Here is a 25,016-nt window from a genome sequence, read left to right as displayed (position 1 = left end):
GAGGGTTTAGCGACATGTCAATTAGAAACATTCAGGATATGTACTTTGTGATAATAGTGCAATTCTTTATCATAAGTTTGACCATGAAGAAAAGCCACTTCCTCTCAGCTTCCTCTTCTCAGGATTCATTGAAAAATACAAATTTCATTTAACTCAGACTAAACTGAATATAATGAAGGAGGCACATCTTAAATATTTTACTTTATATTTTATTTATGTCCTTTACTGCCTTTTTACTTTTTCTTTTAAGTCCTACACTTTAGGGCTGTTTTCCCCCTGGCTCTGTTCTTTGCTGCAGTGACACAATTTCCCCCCGGAGGACCAATACAATTCATGTTTTAAAGGTTTGCAATAAAAACTAAAAAAAAAGCGTATAAAATTGTAAACTAAGGCAAAACTTAGTTTTGCTGCACCACGGTGTTAACATCACCTTACTCCTACAACTCCAGGAAAAAGGAGTTAAAATGCTGACAGACAACATAGGAGACAAATCTGTGAACTGCAGTACCAGGAGCTCTGACAGCTTCCTGTGCTTCCTAGTTTCTTTCAGCGCCTTGTCAGAACAATCTGTTGAACGTCAACACTTCCGTAAGACAGTAAGCTAAACTTTCAGCTGCACAGCTTCACCAAATCCTGCCAAGTAGCTTCACACAACTTGTTGCCAACAAAGTCCTGAATGAGAACTCTACTTTGTCGAGCCGATCTCATTATCCTCCGCTGAGCCATTGTGGGAATACCCTGGCAACTCACTAATCAGTGCCTATGTCAATGCCAGGATTGTTTACGGGGGAATGGAATCTCCTTTGGGAATGTCACGGCATCCTCAGAGGCCTGGGACTGTGCACAGAGCTCAGAGCAAGATGCTTTTTCACACTGAGAGAGAGTCTGCGGCTGTGTTTGTGTGTGTGTGGGACAAGGCTTGAGGATAGCAGCGTATGCATTATGCATAATTAATGAACATACAGAAAGGAATCACAATGGATACTCGGCCAGTCACAAAGCGTCAGTATGTAATGCGGGGGTCAGAGGTCATGTCTGGCTTTGTGCGTGGACGCCAAGGATGAAGACAAACAAGGAGACCTTTGAGGGTGCAGGAGGTTTCATGTACACAGGGAGACAACAAAAGAAAGCGGTTGGTTGCGTAACAGAAGAAAGAGGACAGTCATTCTGAGTTAAGTTTTGATTTTTTTTTTTAATGCATACTACTTAAGTAATTATTGTGTATTTATTTGGATAAAACCTGACACTCCCTTTCCATGGCCTGTATGACATTAGCAAGACCAAGAGATAAAAACAGAGATTCATCTATGTTAAAAAAAATGTTGTTTTGGGAGCATTTGAAAGTTTCAAAATATAAAATTGCATCATTGCAAGTTGGTAGAAAAGGTATTGTGTGACCTCCAAGAGAATCAAATTATTTAACTGCCTGAATTGTGTGACTTTTTCTTAAACAATGTGCAGGCAGCACCCCTGTGGCAAAGAAAAGATGACAATGGACTTATTGGAATCATACACTATATATGATTCCAAGTTGAAAGCCAAAACATCAGGATAACCACCTGCTACAGTATAGGTCATAAACCCTTCCCCCTCTATGTTAGTGAACGGCATATGGTCCAAAATAAAAACTCAAAGTACATATCAAACCAAGTTTATTGCAATTGTCATTTCTGTAAAGTGTTCCATTTGAGACAACATTACTGTCAAAATCTGCAAGAAGCAAGTGCATACAAAGTGTATCCATTTTATTATATGTACTGGTAGTATCTGATTTGAGACACAGTATAACAGTCTACTTCTAGGCTAGCTGCTCTGTTCAACATCTAAGTTTAGCATGTTAGCATGCTAACATTTGTAAAAAGAAGTCGTCAGCACTCAGCAATAAGCATTTAATACTGTTTATTGATACACAGAAGCAGACAAAAACTGACACATCTCAGCTTTAAGCTTTCTTCAGCATAGAAGAAAGCTTAGGGCTGAAACACGTCCGTTCCAGACTACTCTGAAGGATTTTTGAGTGAACACACCACTTCTTTTGTTTGAAGCATACTAACATTTGCCAGTCAGCCCCAAACACACGGTGCAGCTGAGGCTGATGGAAATGTTATTAGTTTGGCAGTTATTTAGTCATTATGGTTATTATATTTTATCCTGAGGGGCAACATGAGTGTACTAAAACTCAGTGGCAATCCATCCAATAGTGGAGGTGATCTTAGGCAAGTTCAAACCACTTAAGCACCCACTTACGCAGTGAACAGTAAAATCGTGAGACAAATGTGTTGCAGTCTCACAGATCTGCATCAGCCAAAAGCAGCTACAACTGATTGTTCCCTCTGTCTGTTAAGATATGGCTAATCCTGAATTTACCACAGCAGTAAATCTGAAATGGTTTGAGTCTTATCTATGGCACTACAGTGTGTTGTTATTTCAGCTGCAGCCTGCTGTCCAAACTTGAGGCAGCATGTTAGTTTTGCATATATGCTTCCATCTACTCCTTACTCTAGTAATGTGATTTTTTGGGGAAAAGTGTTTAATTTCACAGTTACAGTAGCCAAAAATGAAACTATTCTTTGTATATTGTATTGTATTGTATTTTATTAAAGACTAATCTGCCCCTACTCAACCTATCTGATGTAAAGCAGAGTGCTGACAACCACAGAAAAAACAACCAACAGCAAAAAAAACTGTCCCTTTTTTAATGAATGTATGCAATACTCTAAACATAAAAAAAATCTAATAAAATGTATACTCTGGTCTGTGTTCACAGAGAAAACAGTTCCATTAAGAGACTGTAGATAAATGAGCTGTTGAGACTAGGCAGAGCTGCTCCACTCATTGTTGCCATGTTCAGATTTCAGATGTCCTTCAACTTTTTTAAACTGGTTTAACTTTGAATAGAAATGTTACCATGATATGTACGAGATGAAAAAAGACTGAAAAGTCGGCCAAAATAATTCACAATGAGTCATCTGATGAGTAATTTATGTTTAATGGTGTGTCTGTTGTATTTATTTAGCAGTAACATTTCTCCTTAGCCAGAAAAAAAAATTAACAATAAAAAATGAATCATCTGGCTTTATTTCTCTGTCAGCTGAGAATAGAAAACTTATCACAGTTGCAATTACAGCATCAATGTATGTGAATCATGGTCTAAATCTCCAAATAAGGACCTTTATTCTAAAAATGCAACAAAGGAAGAACATACTGAACGGTGCAAGTCTCAGACCCCATATTATCTCTGTTGCTGAACTCATTGTGTAAGAAATGACGATGATTGCCAGCGAAATTGTAATTGTGTCTTGCATGATATGCACTCTAATGAAACACAGCCTGAACTTTTTAAGGTCAACACCGACTCGCATAATATCTAGGGCTGAGGCGACGTAATCAATTACGTGAATACATCGATTCACCTAACGTGCGTTAACGCGTCACACTGTTTCACACAGCGCGCGTCATGAGAGCGTGAGCAGCATCGAGCGTGTTGTTTTTTGTTTCGGCGCTCATGTAACAAGTTCCCGGTTGTCAGGCGCGTCTGAGCTGCATGTCAGCTGCAGCACATTTAGAGAAACGGTGGCTCGCCATTTTTTACGCCTGACGCTCACATTTGTTGACTCTATACCACTTTATACTGCAGTTTAAAGTCTCTCTCTCTCTCACACACACAGAGATGAGGAAATACAAGGATGTTTGTTTTACCCCAACTTCCTTGCTTCCCTTTCAAAACAAAAGCCCTCTGACTGTGTGTCTGGACAGAATGCCACCAGTTTCTGATACAATGCATTTTATTTTGAAGCATTTACAGGACGGGGTTGTCAGCTGTGCAGGAGCTTGTATAACTTCAGAAATGAGTGGAGTATGTGCTTATAAAAATAAAAAATACAGCACTCATATCAGCAGGCAGAGGTGTGCCTTAAGGCCCAGTTTAGGCTGGACTATTTTGATATAGAAATAATGTACTAGTTATAATTATTTCTGTTAGAGAAAAGTTATAGTTTTATTCAAATTGCACTAATTTTAGATGTTTTGTTGAAATGCTAGATTTGAGGTTTGTTACTGTAACAAAGAGTAAGTGTTTTGTTAAGTGACTTGAATTTTACATTGTTTTATTTATTTTGCTGTTGGATTGCTAAATGTAGATTGCACTACATTCCTTTTATTAGAAGCTCTTGCATTAATTTTATTTTGGAGAGATTTTATATCAGACTGTAAAACACAGATTACCAGTTAAAACTGGGCTATTTTTGTTGGGGAATAATGCCTGCAGTGTATGACAAGTTTTAAAATGTTATTTTCAGTAAATTCGTTGTTATATTTATCGAGTAATAAAAAAATAATAGTTAGATCAATAAAAAAAGTAATCGATAGATTAATCAAAGAAATAATCGATAGATTAATTGATAAATTAATCGCTAAAAAAAAATAATCGTTAGTTGCAGCATTAATAATATCTATGTTGGTTATATCTGATACTAATGTGTCCCACTTGATAAAAAGTGTCATTAGATTAAAATGACATTTTTTCACATTAAATATACCTGAAAGTGTCAGTTGTCCTGGTAAAGATTAGGTTAGTCCACTGTGCACTTCCCCTTCTGACCACTCATTCAATTATTCCTTCAAGAAAAAATGAAGTCGCAGTGCCACTTAACACTAACTGCGTTTACACTGCCTGTTCAAGACAGGAAAATTGTGCCATTATGCCGCCTCACAGTTCGGTATACAACGTTCAATTGTTGAAAGAGGAGACAGAGTGGTCTCACTTCTGAGCCAGGAATGGAGGTAGTAACAGCACAAAAACAGGGTCTGTAAAACGGAAAGTCAGAAAGACATGACCATGGATGACAGGGGTGTGACATTTTGCCAATGAGTTTATGCGAGTGACCCACTGCAGGAGATATAAAAAGCAGCTATGAGCAATTAGTGGCTAATACAAACAAGAAGAACAGCAGCCGTAAAAGTCCACAAACTGGGAAAACAATGAGATTCAGGAGCTCTTTACCCTCCGAACACAGGACGAGATCAGCTATCATATAACAAAGAAGGTAAATGATTGTGATGATGTGATTGTGTTATGCCTTTGTTATTGTTTAGTAAATGCTACCAATGCCCATGTTATACGTTACACTAGAGCCTATGTAGTGTATAATATGATCACACACAGCAGCAGAATGATGCCACTGTCGTTTGGTTCTGTGTAAATATGCAGGGGCGGTATAAAGTAGGGACTTTGTTGTGGCCCTATAGTGCTATCTCTATAGCCTAATTTCCACTGTACAACATCAACAACATCTGTTTTTTCTAATGCAATGGGAATGCGTACAATAGCCAATCACACCAGGGTCAAATAACTCTGCAGTAGACCCGGGTTTTTATAACCTCCGACATTGATGGGAACACAACATCCAGGTGAATGCGGTAACTTCAGCCCCTTAAACCAGCGAGATGCAATGACGCGGCATCACTATTTACTGTCAGTCTTTTCCCAGCCTACGCTCAAATATTTCTCCAAAGAGAAGAGACCACTGTTTTCAAAAACCTCTGTTCCTGCTGCTGTCTACCGTTTACCTGTTCTCCGGCCTGTCCATGACATCGCAAGAACACACAAAACAACACCACCCCCAACACACTAGCTGACAGAAAGGCGGAATCGGGTGCTGTTCTCTGGCAGGGGGAATAAAGCCAGTTGCCCATATTTAGCAGGTTTACCCGTGTTTGAAAACCCTGCATGCACATGCTGATTTTGAAAAGGGGTATCTGTGTAAAAGGGGCTACTAAGGCTGCATGTGTATACTTTGACAGAAAAGACAGATTTCATAACCTAGTTTATGTCACAGAAGACCAAAGAGAGTAGGGGTGGTGAAAATAGAAGTAGGTAAAATAGAAACCAGAGGCAAACAAGGTTATTTCGTCATATAAGAAATGATAACAAGCACCAACATGCTAGAAATACTGGTGCAGTTGTACAAATAAAGATTAGACGTTAAGAGTTTGTTTTAACAAACACACACACACACACACAAGACCAACTGGAACAGGTTTCCGTCTGCCGCACAGACAGCATAGTGCACTGAACCGTGACCCTCAACAGCAAAATACATAATGAACCATGGCTTGTAAACTGTTCCACCCCAATCATGGTGGAGGCAGAGATGTAATAGGTTTTAGAGACGTGTTGCTAGAACTAATTAGTCATGCTGACCGGGAAATGTTGCACAAGGGAAATGATTGGAAAACATTCATTTCTCTTGAGGAAAAACTGTGCTCAAAGTGCCCTTGAGCAAGGCATTTACTACCCAAAAGTTGCACGGGAGACGATGCTGGATGTGCTGTGGCTGGACTGGATATGAGTGTATGTGCATGACCCTGCCTGTATCTAGTTGGTTTGCCTAGTTAAATAAGGATTAAAGGCCTCCATGCATATCAGATTAATCTGTAATCTAATACAGAGAGTGAAACATCAGAGGAGCATTGGAACTGGGGATCAAATAACATTAGAGGGAGTGGGAGTTTTTAAGACAGTCCCGGATGGATCACACCTAATTTATGATTCAACATTTCAAATGATATCATTTTAAAAGAGAAGAGCAAATAGAAAAAGTAGACCAAGCCTTTTCTGATGAAAGCAGTAGAGCCCTGACAGGATCTCTGCTGAAACAGGGGCACACGATTCAGTTGAGTTCCTGATGTTAGGGTTATCTTTAAATGGTAAAGATGGGGTAGGGACGAAACATCAATATAGTGAGACCTCCTCTTTCTGCACTCTATTGACACACTAGTGCCAAATATCTATATTCTCATTAAAATACAAAATTTGTCGCTGCATCAAAGTCTCTGGGCCACACTGCCACCAAGAGCAGCGCATGTGAGTCGTGGAACCCGTTCTTTTTTATTTCGGTGCCCGTGTTAACAGGTCTGAGCACTCACCTTGGCAGCGTGAGTAGCACTGCTCAGGCGTGGTTCTGCTGCTGCTCAGCTGTTGCCTATCTACAAAAACTGAGTCTTGACATGCAGTTTTAATGGCCATACTGACTTCTTACCTCTTTTTACTACAGTTTTAGTGTCTATACCATCACAGACTCAACCTTTCCTGTCTTTTTTTCAAAATAAAAGCCCTCTGACAATGTTACTGTCAACAGAATCAACAACATGTCAAATGTCGGCAATATGTTGGCTTGCAGGGCTTCATAAATAAGTGGTGTATATGCTTTTAATTGTGGAAATACAGTTAGAGCAGCAGTTAGCTCTGCAGCAGCGCCGCAGCAACTCCACAGCAGATTTATGGCTATTTGACATTGGAATGATGCCACACGTCATAGACAAGTTGCAGTCAGTAGGACAGTTGCCATTACAGATTTGTGCAAAATGTAATGTTGCAGGAACCACACTACCCAGCTTTATTTCCAACCCAAGGTGACCAAGGCGTGTTCCGAAAGCAATAATGGAAAGGCAAGCTCCTTATTATTATATTAATTTCTATTTGCACAATTAGAGGGTTAATGGAGACCAACCCAGTGTGTTTAAGAGGCATTACGCTAAGATTATGCACTTTGTTGAGTGTTTCATCTTATTTGTCAAATTATGTGAAACTGACACAGTGAATACAAAATTACTGCTTTTAGCCATTTTAGCCTGAGGGGTATTTTTTCTTCTATATTCACAGATATTGGGATGTCTCGTAGATTAATTGTCTTGCAATATATTGATTATCGCAGAATTAAAATATCGTGATAGTATAATTATCATGGGCTAGGTGTTGTGATAGTATGGTATTGTGAGTTACCCTGTGATCCCAGCCTTACAAATGAATGTTGTTCAGCCAGACTGAGACACTAGGTAGACTTAACACTGACTCTCACATGCAGTTCTCCTGTGTGGAGAACACCAAAATCCAGACTGCTAAATATCTAGCAGTTTCAGGGTTTCTTTGTTTGATAGACTGCGTAAATAAATAAAAACATAAGTAAAAAGGACCTTATACGGTGTGCAGGTGAAAGCGGCATCACCTGATCCACCAGGTGGCATGTGAACACATTACATTTTAAATAAAACTTCTGATATTAGTTTATAGGAATCATTATTATTTGGTAGTAGTTGGATGTACAGCCGAACAGAAACAAAAATAACTGATGCTGTAGTTCTGTGTAACGTTGTCTTGTACGACGAGCGCTGAATTAAATGCAGCGTTAAACTGCCCTATTTTTTAAAGGGCTTCTGCATCCACTCCTATCACTATGGGGGGATTAACCAACTCCGTGCAAGACATGACGAGGTGGGGAGACGTTGTCCTCGCTTTAGCCGATTCCCCCCTCACACACACACGCCACCTCCACTCTCTCACACACATTCACAATACACACATGTCGAACATTAGCCGAATTCACTGTCTGGCCACTCAACACCAACTACAACACTCTGGAACATGTAGCATTCATGTGCTAAGTTGGAGTTAAAGTATGCTACCTGTGTTTTGTGGTCGAGGCTGTGGTCGGTGCCCACCGTTGGTTGGTTGGTCTGTGGGAAGATGAGCTTAGCTTTCGCTGTCTCCGTCTGGCGCCTCGCCGCAGTTAAATACCCTCCACATCACAGCTTATCCCAGCACTCTCAAACACGTCAGGCACAAAGAATTTGAGAATATTTTTCAATTAGTCTCCAAACTGAAGAAACCGCGCCAGTCCAGCCGGGCTGACCCCAAACAAAAAGGCTCCCCCGGGACAACAGGGCTCACGGGCAGCCGCCACTCACTTGCTCTTCTGTTCTGGGAAAATAAACACTTCTATCGTCCTCCAAAAAATTCCCCCCTTTCGAAAAAAAGTCCGACTAAATTCGCCTTTCGCCGGAGTCACGGTACGGTATTTCAGGTCCAAACTTACTGAGAGGATCTCCTCCGCGTGCAACTCAACGGAGAGCACGGCTCGAGCCCAGAGCGTAGTGGAGACTGACGGGAGCACGAGCAGCGCTATCTCTGTGCTGCGTTCACGGGCTGTCGGAAACGCGAAACCCTAACCCTTACCCATCCAAGAAAATACGACAACATAGAAAGGAGCTTTAATAAGTGTGTCTTTAATAAGACACACTCTCGTATCACACTGCGCACAAAATGCGCTTTTAATTTTCAGAATTTTAACCCGAAAAAAAACTCACTTAATATGAATTATTTTTAATATATACATGCTAAGTAGCCTAGATTTTTAGTGTTTTTTGGGCTGGGTTTGGATGATGATGATGATGATGATGATGATGATGATGACAGCCTTGGATATGTTGCAGCAACATATATTGTGACAGTGCACCTAGTGGAAATAACATACATTTTCTCCATACACCGAATATGGTAAAAATGATGTCATCTGTTGGAAAATAGTAAAAATGACAAATTCCAAGGCAAGAGCCCAGAATGACACCCAGAAATAATACAATACATGTTTATGTGCTTTGATGGCTGTGGGATTAAAAACGGCAGTTTGAATGAGTTTCAAGGGTTTCATATTTTGCACTGAACAGTCTGAATGTAACACTTCTTTCCAGTGTATTTCAGACTTTCTGTAGGAGGTGAGCTGGAAATTCCAAAATCAAACAAAAATACACAATCTTGCCAAAATTTATGCCATATGGATGAGCACAACCAAAATAATCCAAAAAATGAAGAATGAAAAACATAAAATTGTGCAAAACAGTCCCTCAGGGATCATATTTCAGTTGTAGATTGGTGGGTTTAGTTCCACTGAATTAAAATGGTTGACTCTGTGAAAGCTGCAAAGAGCTAATTTACCATTGATTCCACAGCCCAGCTGAGGAGCATTTTTTTCCACTCATGCTAATCATAACATAAAATATGTTTATGTAATGTAACAGTGACACTCATCTTGTTTTGCTGGGGGGCCACTTTTGCATAGTAACAGCAGGCCAGGGGCCAGACGTGCCAGCACTGCACCGGTCTGATGAATGCAGAGGCATTTCTAGAATTTAAGAGCATTTGGGGGGCTAAGCTCATACCTCTGTCACTCTAAACAAGGTCTATTTTTATGCTTTTTTATGCACTCTGGTACCTTATTTATATTTATATTATTTATATTAATAAGTACAAAAAAAATCCCTGCGTGAATGAATTTATATTCATTGTGAATTAGGTCTAGTGGTTGGATGGCCAGCCAGCACCCATTGAGGCTGTGACACACCAAACCGACGGTCGGCAGTCCACCCATCTTGGGCCAAAGGTGAGCGTCTGTGGCCCTAATTGCAGTGTGTCATTGTGTCCGGCCCTTGTCCACCCCTGCTGGCTTTTTTTTCCACCATGTTACCATGGAGTCTGTCAGTGAATGACATCACCCTGATTGGTCGTTCTGCTCAGCGCACAAGAAGAGAAACAGAGGTAAAAAATGTAAAAAAAAAAATGTCTAAAGTCAAGAGGGAGTGAAACTAAAAAAACTTTTTCTATGATGCAAAATTGTTTTTCTTTTGAGCTCTTTAGCAAAAATGTTTCTGTTTTGAGATTACAAGATTACAGATGACCCCAGCTGCTGGTATGGAGGGGTATTTCCTCTCATGCAGGTGCAGAACATCCATGCTGGTTGGCCGTCAGTTTGGTGTGTTCAGGTGCGACCTTTTGGCCGAGACATGGCAGCGTGAAGCGACACAGCAGCGGGCTTTTGTCACCACTAGTTTTCTGATGTGGATTTGGTATGTCCGGGCCTTTTTAATTGCCAGATTTGGCCCCTGGGCAGTAAGATGATTATCACTGTCTTAGGGTAATTTAATTTCTAAAACAAACCAACAGTTGTATTTTTGTAAACTGGGGTCAGTTTAATTTTCCCTTTGGGGATCAGTACAGAAAACGATATTTGCCATCTAAAATCAAAATAAGCAAATGGCTTTGTAGTTCTGATATAGTTAACCATCTTCATCTGGATAACTAATCCAATAATATGCCAAGACTGATCACTCATTTACACCTTGAAATAATCTTTCCTGTAAATTAAATCACCAACGCTGCATACACTTTGCCCTGAATGCTGTGTCGACTGTGTCAAACATGAGATAGAGCTTTTCTTTGGGGAGTGATGGTCAATAACCAACTAGACAGAGCGCTGACAGGCTATAAACCATGTGCAGTCAGAGTTCAAGATATGCAAAGACATGTTACACATGCATGATTACTATGACCCCAAAGGTTTCACCTCCAACTGACTGTTAGATTACCTGAAATACCTTAAACAGAGGAAAAAAGAAAGAAAGGTGTACAAAGTAAGAGGTAGAAACACCTGAAGGCAGCATAGAATAGTAAAGTTCACCAAAATAAAAATAGATTGTTGGCTATTTTATGGTTTATTTTCTATCTGAGTTAAAATATTTTGTTCGTAGCATGGAAGAGGCTTCTTTTTGCTTATTTCTTGCTCATTTTTGGAACAATTTCTTCTTTTATTGCTCATTGCCTCATGTATTTAAAGAAATCAAGATAATTTGCTCATGTTCCAGAGAGTTAACTAGCAGTGCGTCTGCATTAACACCTTATCAAGGTTTTCCCAACAGCTTAGTGTTTGTGCTGTAGTTTGTACAGCCATACTGCAAAGGCAGCTTCTAGACAGTCAAATGAACAATTTAACTGTATTCTTGTCCTAGTATTTGTCTCACCGATGTCACTCACCGTCTGTCCTGTTTTTTTAGCCAGCAGCACTAAACAGAAGCTGATCCTGGATCATACTATTCTTTGAAACAAGCTGTCATTCTGTAAAAGCAGAAATATTTGTCATGTGAAAGCGAACAGAGGTGATGTCACACACAGAAAATGACCTGAGGCATAAAGTAAATGTACAACAGTGGAGTCTGAAATGATCAGAACTACAGCTATTTATTCTCACAGTGTGCCGTGCGTTAGTGCAACGTGTCACTCACAAGTGTAGTACACCACATCAGCAGTGTCCTGACATGATCAGATTGTGCTCTCCCGACATATGTCCTCTGAAACTGTCCCGTGGTTCATTAACCATGTCATTTTTTCACTTCAGTCCGCCCACCATCTTTTCTCATGAAAATGTTTCCATCATTTGAACTCTCCACATATTCAGTGTAGGAGCTTGACACCCAGAATCAGCTGGGCACAGGTTATTAGTCCAGTTTTTAATATTCTAAATACAAATTGATTTATTTTTGGCAGCACAGTTTTGTCACAGAGGAGACATTATCTTGGTAAACTGGGAAGTTCACATTCTGACCATTCACCAGTATAGTTTAGAAAGTTCCTCCACAGGGGAGAAAGCTTAGGTCATTCCCATAATGCATGCATGTGTGTACCATGTTCTTATCTGCATTTCCAACATAAATTATGTTTAATCTTTTAATTTAATCTAGTTATTCTGTCACACATTCCATACATTTGCTGAAAGATTTTCACTAACTGCAACACAAACACAAAATATATGAATTGTCATAGAGGACAACACACATACAGCAGTGTTGCAATTAGAAAATGATTTTTTTTACAGTATATATGTAAGTGTTCTGTCACTATATATAAAGCAGACAGTACTTTGAAAAGGTCTCAGAAATTGTCAAAAAAAAACAAACACTGATATAATTTCTATAACCAAACATATAACATGATATAATATATAATGGAATGAAATTAAATTCTATAATATTAATAACATTCATCCTTTTTTCCATTAAAAAAAGCAAATTTATTATCTAAACATCACTGCTTTTGCCATAAAAGGCCAATTCAGCTGTTTGGTAAAACATGGCTTTAGTAGCTTCAGTAAAATATCATACTGAAATTATTTTACTGTAGATATAATGGATGAAATTAACCATTTAACAACAATGAATGACCAGAAGTTGATTTATATCTTAGCAAATAGTCAATTTAAATTTCATTGGCTCAGCTTCAGTACCTTTGCCATAAAAGTCAAGTGTTTGGTGAAGCATGTTTTTAAAAATGATTTGACCCCTTTTAGATTTTTAGTTTTTGTATAAAGTTACATAAATCTTTTCAGTAAGATCATTTAAAGCTATAACATGAATAAACATGCTTACCTTTGAGAATCCCACCACACACAGCTCTCATGACTGCTGTGATTGTTACTAACTTCCTTTCAGAGTTAAACTGAAAAGGTAGTCTGTTTAAAGAAACTGGGACATCTCCTGGAATATTTTAGCATATCATACCTAAACCTAGCAGTACAGAGGGCTCAATCATTTTAAATTAAATTCAACATTAAATTCATTATGGTTTAGTGAATCAAAATGTGCTCTACCAAATGGCTGAGCAGGATGTTAAAGCGTTAATGTGAATTTCTCTTCTCGCAACTTATGGCGTAATTACATTTCTTCATTTTCACAGCAAAGATGATGTTTGAGATCAAACTAGCAGAGAAACTGCCGCTGCTGCCCTCAGGCCATGAGAGCAAAGTCAGACAGGTGTCACAGTTTGGACATTTGTTGTGTTATGATCCATGATGTGTTATAACTGTTATGATCCATGCGAGGAGGAAAAGCTCACAAAAGATCTTCAGTTACCTTCCAAAGTAAACTAAATCCATTTCAGCTGACACTCAGAGGTGACAGTTGTTGCTTGTGTCCTGTGAACATGGTTGAGTGTTTGGATGATGGCCATCTTTTTCCTTGTGTCATTAAACAATAACTCTAATTACCAACAGGGGTTTGAGAAGAAGTTGACAGTCCCAGATGTGCCACTAGATAACACAACTTCACTCTGTATTCAGCTGGGAACGTTTTTTCATTGGCAGCAGGGTTTTCAATGACATAGCAGGCATTCTTTTCAGATACTGAGAGGGCACATTCATCACATAATACCATGCCACAATATCATTCCTGTGGACTCTCCTCAACTGCTAGTTTCACTTCTTGATTGACACCATGAATGAGTCACTGGAAACTAAACGTTTCTGCTTTATTTCTGAGGAAAAACAGCTTTGCTTCCTCTCTTCTCATTTTACACTGATCAGGTAATCCTATCGCCGTGTTCTACTCATGTTACCCTTAAAACAGTGCAGCAACAATGGCCTTAACTTCTAAAAATTATATCATTCTTTTCCAAATTCAGAAAGAAATCTGATCCAAAGCTGCCCTCTAGTGACGGCATTTGCTCCACACAGTGAGGCTCGCCCCGCGACAAGCCTTCCGGCAGTGAAACTCAACATATGGTGACAGGGAGCCAGTTGGCCTGGTGACTATTTTATAATTCATAATGAAAATAAATTGATTCACCCTGGGATTTTTTATTTTATTTTATTTTTTTTTTGTAATGTGAATGTCAATAAGATGTCAGGATGCATTAAAAAAACATCAAAATTGAGCTGGCTTAAAACATAAACAAAATAAAATAAAAACTGCCAAGAGAGGATTGCTCAGACTCCCCACAGAGGCCCGGGCTGGTCCTGAATGTCCTCAAATCCAAGAGACATCCCTGTATTCACCTGAGCTGTGCGGCTGCTGTGACGGGATTTTCCTCTTGGTAAAGATGAGTCAGGATGGCAAACATTTAAAAACAGATAATTAATTTATAATATACTCATAAATATAATTATATATTATTATTATTATATATTCATTTAAGGGTTAATTCAGATCTTTTTGAAGTGGGGTTGTGTGGGGTACTCAATGTATCACCTACAGCAGATGTCAGTCGGCACGCCCCCAGTTTGGAGAAGCAGACTGAAGTGAAGTCTGTGGAAACATGATTCTTCACACACATCTTCCAGCAGCACAGAAGATCTCTACAATCAGCACAGTTTACAGATCAGTGTCATCAATTCAGTATCTGACCAAATGTCTCCCCTTCTGTTCCTGACTTATGATGTTGTGTAATGGACAGAAAAGTGTTTCTGCAGAACATTATGATGTCACAATTGATTTCTTGGATATAAAATGTCAGAACTATATCATTCACCCTTTTTGACATTTGCGTGAAATTTGAGTATATGAATTCTTGGCCGAAAACATGTTTTATGTTGTCACCGTGATCTTTTCCTTTGACCTTCCATCACCAGATTCTAATCAGATTCTCGAGTCCAAGTGGACATTTGTGCCAAATTTGAAGAAACTCCTTCAATACCATCCTCATATATATCGCCAGTTTGGGGGCCTAAAAATACACAAAAACATAACTCTGATGTACCTGCACCGAGTGAGCTTTGTTACCGTGTCTGAAATACAGTGTGTGGGAAGATCTTAAACTCGTGACTGAAACAATAAATGTGATGATCAGAAAGAGACAGTCACACATGAGGAGAATAATCAGTCGACAAAGAGAACCTGCAGTTTTCAGTTACTCCCTTTTAATTCAAAATAAAACAGGAATATAAAATGAGTCAAATCAACATTTATAGACAGGGAGATAAAAGATGTCATGAAAACAAACAAAAGAGGAGGCTTGCATTTACAATGTACATTTACACTGTACATTTCACAATTCTTCCCCATTTAAATCTCTGTTTACTTTCTGATACATACTGGGTTAGTTTAGCTACTGTGTGTCCGCACCAGCGCTGCCAACTATTCAAATCACAGACACATTAAAAACCAAAAACATAAAACATATTGTACACTCTGATCTTGCTTTGGGTTTCTTGACTGGTACTTTATTTCTTGAACAAATGTCAGTGTTGGTCTTAGCTGGAGGTAACAGCTTAAATAAAGGATGCTGACCCCAGCAAGCAAATAGTGCAGAATATATTTAAAACAAGATTTTTTTCCATGCCCCAGATATTGTTTTCATCTTCCTCCTGTGAGACGAAAGACTAAATGGTCAAAAACCTGCCTTTTATGCACGTCCTCTATCATAAAGGTGAACAGGCTATTTTTTGCCTCATGGTTTCAGTGTTCCGTGTGAACACAGTTAAGAGCGTTCCATTTATTCACACCTTCATTTTATTCTGCACTTTAACCTTGTGAAACCTCAGCATCACTTTTCTTGTGATGCTTTCAGATGCCTTTCACAAGTGTTTAGACCTTCCAATGCTGAACATTTGCCTGTTTGTTTTATTTAGTATTTTATTAGTATTTAAACCTTTGAACTCTGAGCAAATTGGTGCAATTTCTTTCAAAAACATGGGGGAAAAAGGCAATGAACAACTTGGTGTAAAGAAATGTTTCACAAACTGCAAGACATTAGTAGATTTAGAAAATTATGCTTAAAAAGCTAAGAAAAAAATGCCCAGAAGGAAAAAAAAACAAGGGAAAACAATATTTATAATGATCATAACTGCAAAATATGTGTGAGAATATTACTTTCCTTTCCTTCCTTTTGTGGGATTTTATTGTGTATTTATTAGTCTGAAGCTGAAAGAAACACTTATACCGTACACCCAGTAAAATTTCAGGAAGGTATGAAATATTACAAACCACCCAAGCCTGCTGACACTGTGCTGGCTTTCTGTGCACTGCGGAGCACACAGGGATGCAACGGGGCGGTGCAATGTGATATTATTTCTTTAACTATTCTTTCTCAACACACACACACACACACACACACACACACACACACACACACACTTGAATATGATACACTGATAAATTTTGCAAAGTTGCACAGCGTGAGCTTGACTAGCTAAAAGTGGCAGGCTGGGTTAATATAGGGATGGCAGACTGGGCTTCAGAATTAGGGCTTCACACTGTGCACTCACATGTGTGCACTTTTTTAGAGCAGATTTTTAGAAAAGGACACAAAATAAAAAGGATTAATGGCACCGAAACAAATCATCTACACTCTGACCAGAAACAGCTGAAAAATGATAATGCTTATTTAGAAAATATACTGAGTTTGGGACTCTTTAGTTCTGAATTTTAATTTAAGTACTTGATACAACAGAGCTGCATTTCTTATACATTCATATTATTCAAATGAAGCATCTTGACACTAAACCCATTTTTATTTCATGAAGAGTGACTGTGGTGGGTGAAGTGATGAGCACAGTCTGAGTGAGAGGAGAGGGCGCAGCAGTGGAAATTCTACTCGAGTATTGCACTGAAACATTTTGGCAATTAACCTTTAGGCACAAAGCTAACTAACCAGACAGAGCAGTCAGTCCCGACAGGACTCACAAGCATCTACGTCGACTTTGTCGCCAAACACAGGTGTAATACTGTCCATGTTAGATCTCAAGTCATCCCCGAACCCTGCCATGAGTCCAGTCTATAAACAGCACTGAGAGCAGAAAAAAGCTGAATGAGATCATAGTGCAAAGAAGAAAGCAGGGCTCCAAACTATTGCAGACTGTTACAGATATGATGGAAGAAAAATCCCACAACGCTCACAAGTGCCACGTTTGGTTTAGCAGCAGTGGCAACACCTGACACCGAGCCACACCCGACCCACGCATCAAACATGGAAAATGCTGGTTCAAGGTGGAATTTTGTTAAAAAATAAATACTCTACAGTCACGCCTATTTCTGTGGAGAACCTTGGAATGTATGAAAATATTTTAAGCATCGTCTTATACAATATGCAAATGTAGTTGTTTTTCTTTTGCATTTTATTGTCGCCTATTTTTTTCTGTGTTTAACCCTTTGAGACCTGGACATACATCAGTTTTCTTGCACAGCGTTTGGTTTGATTTCTTTGAAAAACATGGCAAAAAAAAGGCTATCAATAACTTGACATGAAATGTCCCACAAAGTGCAAAAAAATGAGTTTCATTTGAAAATGAATAACTAGCCAAAAAAAAAAAGAAAACTATATTTATAATTATGTATTTAAAATATGATTACTAAATAATAATAACAACGATTTTTTTCCTTCATTTTTGTACTTCTTTCAGGTCATTTCCTGTTTTTGTTTAGATACTTTTCTTTTTCTTTTTGTTGCTAATTTAATTTATTTTCTAGCAACTTTTCTTTTTTCATCGCTAATTTTTGGGTCATTTCTTGTTAAGTTGCTCATTGCATTATTTTCATATTTTCAAAAGAAATCAATCCAATTTGATCAGCTTTCAAAGGGTTAAGCGTCATTGCTCTTTTTTTTTTCTTTTAATGAAGAGGTAAACAAAATTCACTTTTTTAAAAAACTAAAACCAAATGAGTTGGGCTGTTTCTCAGCATTGGGCATGGCAGCGAAAAAATGTTAAGTGAATTCATGTCACAGCGACACATTCCATTGAGGACGCAGACAGAAATGAACTGTAAGATCTACAGTTGACCCACTTTTTTAAAAAACCTCCTGTATGACTACAGTTTCTGCACAGCGCTATCTTCCAGTCATGTGAGGGGTTGAAGGGAAAGGTTGTGTTAGAAATATACCCGTGGCAGCTCTCACACTCTACATTCATACACACGTTAACTCAAGGTATTGGTCGAACAACATTTGCAAATTATATTTAAGTGCATCTAATGGGTGAAGGTTGCCACACTGCACTGTATCATAAATGCCAGAGAATTAAATTAAGCACTTCAAAGTCAATTTTGTGCAGTTTCTTTTTGACACAGAAATGAGCTGACACTCTCTAATCAGTCTTAATGTGGTAAACTCCACCCAGCTGGTACTTCAAGGTGGTTAAAATGAACAGAATCACTTGCAACTACAGTCTAAGTCTGACTGTTCCCTTTACACACACACACACACACACACACACACACACACACACACACACAGAGTCATAATTCAAAGCGTCTCTCGCACACACTCACTCTCTCTCTCTCTCTCTCTCTCACACACACACACACACACACACACATCCTGAAAAACACTGCGGTGCATTCAATCTCAATGCAAACAAATGGAATTCACATTCAGAATGTGCTGACATGTTCGGCCCTGTGTCTGCTCACACACTCACAACAGCAGGGTGCAGTGCATGCTGGGCTCTAGCTGTCGTCCTCCTCCTTGTTCTGGGTCTGGCTCTTCTCTGGGTTGGAGGAGCCTTCGAAGCGCTGGGAGGCGATGGCGGCTTGGTGAGACATACTCTTCCTCACTATGTCTCCTTTCCTCCACAGGGTGATCTCCTGCAACACACACACAACAGGACTAAGGATACAGCCGGCGGTAGAGAGGATTTCTCACAGCGAGGGCATGTTCATCATATACTGAACTGTAGAAAATCCTTCACAGTAATGATGTAGAATATATCCTGTGAACCGTCTGCTCGCTCAGCAGACAAATGCTATGATTGTAAAAGGTTTATATGTGCTTAAGGACATATGTTTGTGCAGCTTAAGGACAGTTAGACAGAGAGGCAGCTGGAAAAGCATGCGCCTGCATTAACAGATACATTATATTCAACAGATTAGAGGGGTATGCAATACTGTTGGGTGATAAATGAACCATCAAAGTGGCGGCAGCAGAGGCAGAAATTTTAGTCTCACTGGATCCTACATTTCCTATAAAGCAGTTTAGTAGTGTCTTTTAGATCCCTCCTGCCTCTGAATGCTTATTTGTTTCAAACTCAATACCTCCAGTTTGGAGTGCACTCTCAGGCTCATGCTACAACCCTACTGACATCATCAGGGTTAGTTTTTTTCATACTTTGTAAAGCTTCATCCAGAACCACAGCAGACTTACACTGCTTTATCCTCCTGCTCCTCCTCTTCTCGTGATGAGGAAACTAAGCTTAATGCATAGATCAGTAGAATGCCTGTTGAATATTTAGAAATATCCTTCTGCTGCAGCCTGTAGTTTTCAATTGTTGTAGAGGAGAGTGACACAGCATTACCAAACTCCAGACCAGTAACAGTCCCTGTATAAGTCAACACATGAAGCACAGATAACTCCCAGCCCGTTTGTTCAGTCTGTGTACCTGCTGTTTGAAATAGCGTCTTTCTTCCTCATCGATGAGGACCAGGTTGAGGTAGTAGCGAACAGAGAACTTCTTGTTGATGTCCCTCATGGTGGGCGTCATCTCGTAGCCTGCGAGGAACAGCCGGATGGGGATGGACTCTCCTGCAGCAGACACAGACACAGTGTGTGACAGATGAACTCACAACACAAACACAGCTCACTGCAGACTGCAAACAGACTCAGCATTACCTCTGACTGGTGCACCGTCCATGATCTCATACTTTGCTATGGTGTCGTTCTCGTGGTAGACGTTGGGCCCTGTGCCTGTTGTTTCCCGCTTGATGATGTCAATCTCCATGTGTTTGATCTTGATCCTCACCAGCAGAAAGTAAATCTTCCCAACTATCACATCTTTGAGGTGATACCTGCAAGCAAACAGCATTATCTTTACAAACCAAGCACTCTGTCTTTCCTGAGAAACCTGAACAATTAACAGTGAAACCACAGAACTCAAACTCAGAATTAAGGTTGTCGATTCTTGTGCAAAGAAAAGCATACCTGGACTTATTGTACTCAAACTCTATGTGTAGACAGTCCTCAATCCCCACTTCCATCTTGATGGAGGAGTTGAGCTCGGGGTAGGTGCTGAGTGTGTGCACCACAATGTCCAGCTCTTTGCTGATGTCGTTCAGTCTCCGGCTCACTGTGGCCCGCAGAAAGTAGCTGAAAGACAAAAGAACATCATGTTGCTATAAAACAAAATGACAACACTGTCACAGTATAAGCACTGAGTGGTTGCCTCAGCCTGTGCTGCTCAATACACAACTAACAGATGCTGTTGGATGGATGAAAAGTGGAAAGAGAAACTTGATAAGTTTGCAAAAGTTTGTCATGTCCACAGTAGAACAGGTCTGACTCAGCTGTCATTTTGGACTTGGTCAGGGATAGTGTTGAGCGTGCAGATCAGTAGATAGATTTATTAGACAATCATGAAGTGCACATAAAACCACTCCATCTGAAGACAGCTATCACATACATCTAATACTGTGGAGGATTAAATTCCACAATAAAACAGTGGCTTATTTCCACTGTGGTCCTCCGGGGAGGCGAGATGCCAGGTCTTTTTTAAGAATTAACATTGGACCCAGTAGAAACCCTTGGCCTGCCAACGTGAATGTTGCAATGAACTATTATGTACAGTGCCGGTGAATAGAAGTGTATGATGCATGTGTGTAATCTCTACATAAAACACGCTGCAAATAATTCATGCACACCACACACAGTGCACACAGCGGAGCTTACCGTAGCTTGACGTTCTGACCGGTGTAAGACTCGTAGGGTTTCTCCACATGCGTAAACTCAAAGTCAAACGTCTGTGACTGTGTGAGCTCCCCTGGCCGAGCCAAGTCTTTCACAAGAGACACAAACTCGTGGTGGTTTCCTCTGTCATAGTACAGTTCTGGAAAAGACACATTAACAGCATCAGCTTCCAGTTACAGCTTCCAGTTTCTTTAAGAATGCACTTTTAAGTGCTTTTAATCACACACAAGGCTCTGAATGATCTGGCACCGGAGTATAGGACTGAGCTCCTCACACTGTACTGTCCAAACAGGTCCCTCAGGTCTGCTCGTCTGGACCTTCTCACTATTCCAGAGTCTAGGTTAAACACTGAAGTTGATGGAGCTTTTGCAGTGCCGGCTTCTCGGCTCTGGCACGTTTGAAAACATACTTTTATATAAAGACTTTCCTAATAATTTCCTAATAATTGATACACATTATTTTACCGTTCTATCTCACGTATTTATTATTTTGTTTAATTGGGTTATTTTGTGCATGTGTATGCATTTGGCATTTGGTAAATATATGCATACATTTGTATGTAATTCTGTGTGTATGTATATATATATGTATATAAATATATATATATATATATATATGTGCATTTTTTTATGATTATTTCTTTTGGTTTGTATTCTCCATCCTTTGTGCATTTGCATGAAAAGTGCTCTACAAAGAAGGATTATAATTATTATTACTATTTTTATTATAATTATTATTATTATTATTTATTTATTTATTTTTTATTATTGTTGTTGTTGTTAAACAATCTGAAGTGAGGCTTCCTTTGTGTAAACCATATTATCTCAGTTTTCTGGCTACCATTTTGCCCTTCTACTCTTAATCCAAAGTACTTCTGCTTCTTCTTTAATTTGAGACAAATGGCAGTGAACAGAAAAAGGGAATAGGGAGTAGTGCAGCACTGATAAAAAACGTCCAGATGCATTTATGCTCTAAGAGTCTAGAGAGGACAAAGGAAGAGGAACTCATTGCTGCTGCAAGCTGGGCTTAGCTAGGCAGACTGCATTTTAAGAAATTACAATCGAACAGTATGTACGTGTGAGAACAAGGCAGTGGCGTGCTCGAGGACCGTCTTTTTCCTGTGAAACTCGAGAAAAAAACGCATATGCACTTGAAGAAAAGGGTGATCACATGAGAGGCAAAAACAGATTTCAGGCACTTGTGTGTGGCGCAGGAACAAAAGCACATGAATCAAAGGCTTTTATCCAAGACATGGCTACCTGCATTAAAACATCACCTGGATTCGACCCCTGAGGTCTTCATCAGGGTGCAAAATGAAGAGTTTAGGGTCCAAACAGGTTGGTGTTTTAATGCAAGTAGTCATGTTTTGAAAAAAGGCTTTTTAACTTCAAGTACAATTGTTCCTACTCCAAATAAGTGCCTGATGTTTGTCTATTCCAGAGCAGTATGGACCTTTAAAAGGATGCAAAGAAGCTGTAGCTGAACTGAGTGAGAGACCAATGTTTCTTCATCCAGTGGGCCCTGATGCTGGCTTTACACGCTGGCTTTACACAGCCAAAACTGTGTGCACTTAGTTGCGGATTTCAAGTGAATGTTTTACTGTTTTACCGAATGCTCAACATGTAACGTTGAGCGAATGCTTTAAAGAACACATCCTGGTTTTGTTATAAACTCATGACACAGACTTTGGGTGTGTATAAATAAATGCACTCTACTTTTACTAAAAAAATACACTGCATGATTTTTCTTGGCGCAACCTGAAATGCGGTTGTGAAAGCATTCAAATCTGTAAATACAAAATACAACCATTTAAAGTTGAATGTGCCTCACATAAGCCAAATTAAACACAACAATAAAAAACCTCCCTCCCCTGTGCTTAAAAAATATCAAAAATGTCATATCATATAAAATATATAAAAGTAAAAACAAAAATTAGCTGACATTTTGTAAAAATAAATAAATTAAGAAAAATAAAACATGATCAAAAACAAAACCATGAAAATGACCTGGAAAAGGTGCTAAAAAATGTAGAATCATTTTGTAACATAATTTTAAGTATTTGTATTTGTGATAATTATAAATGTATTTTTTTCATAGCTACTTTCTTTTTTCCCTAGACAATTTTCATTAGCTTTTAAACATTTATTACTGAGTTGCTCATTCACATGCTTTTGAAAGAAACTACATGTGCTCGGGGTTTAAAGGTGAAGCAGATGAAAGAAAAATGACATTGCTCAAAATTTCTAAATAAATGTATGTTTTTCCATTTATTATACTGCTGCACACAACTTGAGTTTGTTCCTGTGAGACTCATGCAGCAAGAAATGGATTAGGTGTCTTTGAGATCAGTTTGCTAACAGCACAGCAGCAACACTTATTTGTAACCTGCTTTGTTACTATCTGCATTCTTTGTTCCATCAGCTCTAAACTGTCCTCTGTAAACTCTAACTCCTTCAGTATGACAGCTCCCACTGCAACGAGACACAACAGCTCTACCTTTTCAAAAACAAGGGTCAAAGGTCAATGTGACAGCTAGCCAATGGCTGCTGTGTCAGCTGACGTCAGCATGCGCCCACATCTGTCACGAGACCCGACACTTCCAACTGACACTTGTTAGTACGGTGGGCCGGTGTTGTGTGGAAGCGGTTCACGCGTTACTATAACAGAAGCATGTAATCGAGTAGATGGTGAGTGTGTATGAAAGCGGAGAGCTGCTGTAGCTAGCTCCCAGCTCCCCAGCACCTCCTGTCACACTTTGGCACCCGGTGTCAGCGGGCTCTCAGTGAGCCGCAGGCCGCCAGCCGCTCACCTATCTGCCCGACAAACTCGATCTTGATGCCGTTGTGCTCCAGCCTCTTTCCCGGGTACTTGAGCGTCACGTTGACTTTCCCCGACACCGTCTCCCCATCGTAGAAGAGAAAATATTTGTCCTTCCTGCCGTCTTCGCTCTTATGCTCCGCTTTCTTTCTGGTTTCGGCGTCATTCAGAACTATATCGATGTCCGCACTCTGACCGAACCCGAAGAAGCTCATGGCTGCTGCTCCGTCAGGCTGTCACCGGCTCCTGTCGCTAACACACCCCGCTCTGTCACACAGCAGCCCGGACACTCCGCTCGCTTTGCTCACCGATGTCCAGCAAAAAACTGCTTCCCAGATTATTGAATATTTCGAGTTACAACCAGCTCAGTGCGCATGCGTGAACAGTCACGTGAAGGAAAGCGCTATTTACCAAAGGAGCTTCTTTTCTCTTTTCTTTTTAAACTTTTCACAGAAATTACACTCCCGGTGCTAAAATAACTATATATTAGTAATATGTTTATTTGAATACTGGCGCACTTTATTGGCGCAGTATCAACAGGCGGAAGAAACAACTTTGCTTTCATGAGATCTTGCTGCCCCGAGTACTGCCTTACAGGGACTGTATCCGGCTGTTTTTTTTTCTTTCTTTCTCCATTTAACGCTTTCAAACCTGAGGAAATTGGTTTGATTTCTTTCAAAATCACGAAAAGAAGGAAACAAGTAACGTAAAAAGATATGGACCAAAACCGAGCTAAAATTAGTGAAAAAGTCTCAATAAAATTACCTGAAAATAAGCGCACACACACAAATTTAAAAAAAAATGACTTTAAAAAGTGCTGAAATTTAAAAGGGATATATACTGTACATGTATTTTTTTAAATACTATTTTTATAACCAAGTATTAAATATAAAATTATGATGATTAAATAAATAAAGGTACCAAGAAAATTACCTAAAAATTAGTTTTAAAACAAGGGGATGATTATTAGAAAATTATCTGCCCCAAAATGTGGAAACATGTTGAGAAGACTGTTTTTATATCATTTTTATTTTTGCAATTTGTGGGACTTTTTTGGTCATTGCCTTTTTCATAATGTTTACAAAGAAATCAATGCAATCTGCTCAGGTTTCACAGTGTTAACCCAAACCACTATATATTTCCTTGACCC

At 39.3% G+C, this 25,016-nt stretch overlaps 2 protein-coding genes across 5 annotated transcripts in view; both read right to left on the bottom strand.

Moving 5' to 3' along the window:
- arhgap32b (Rho GTPase activating protein 32b) overlaps window positions 1-8,959 on the bottom strand; it is a 162,630-nt gene extending 153,671 nt beyond the window's left edge. For all 4 annotated transcript variants that reach the window (XM_042498778.2, XM_088088925.1, XM_042498779.2 and 1 more), the window contains exon 1: window positions 8,464-8,959. The gene's annotated coding sequence lies outside the window, so the exon portion shown is untranslated. The remainder of the gene's footprint in view (window positions 1-8,463) is intronic.
- Window positions 8,960-15,274: 6,315 nt separating this feature from the next.
- LOC121952353 (vacuolar protein sorting-associated protein 26B-like) lies at window positions 15,275-24,236 on the bottom strand. The gene is made up of 6 exons (XM_042498975.2): window positions 23,859-24,236; window positions 21,032-21,188; window positions 20,288-20,452; window positions 19,979-20,154; window positions 19,749-19,891; window positions 15,275-18,957 (listed from the first exon to the last, which is right to left on the bottom strand). The coding sequence occupies exons 1-6, from the start codon at window positions 24,079-24,081 to the stop codon at window positions 18,820-18,822; spliced, it is 1,002 nt and encodes a 333-aa protein (XP_042354909.1). The 5' UTR covers window positions 24,082-24,236; the 3' UTR covers window positions 15,275-18,819.
- Between the last annotated feature and the right edge of the window lie 780 nt (window positions 24,237-25,016).

This window comes from Plectropomus leopardus, chromosome 15 (genome assembly GCF_026936395.1).
Source record: "Plectropomus leopardus strain MGB_pleo_1.0 chromosome 15, ASM2693639v1, whole genome shotgun sequence".
Taxonomy (NCBI): Eukaryota; Metazoa; Chordata; class Actinopteri; order Perciformes; family Serranidae; genus Plectropomus; species Plectropomus leopardus.
Note: the sequence above shows the minus strand (reverse complement) of the source record. Positions and strands in the feature narration are given on the sequence as shown.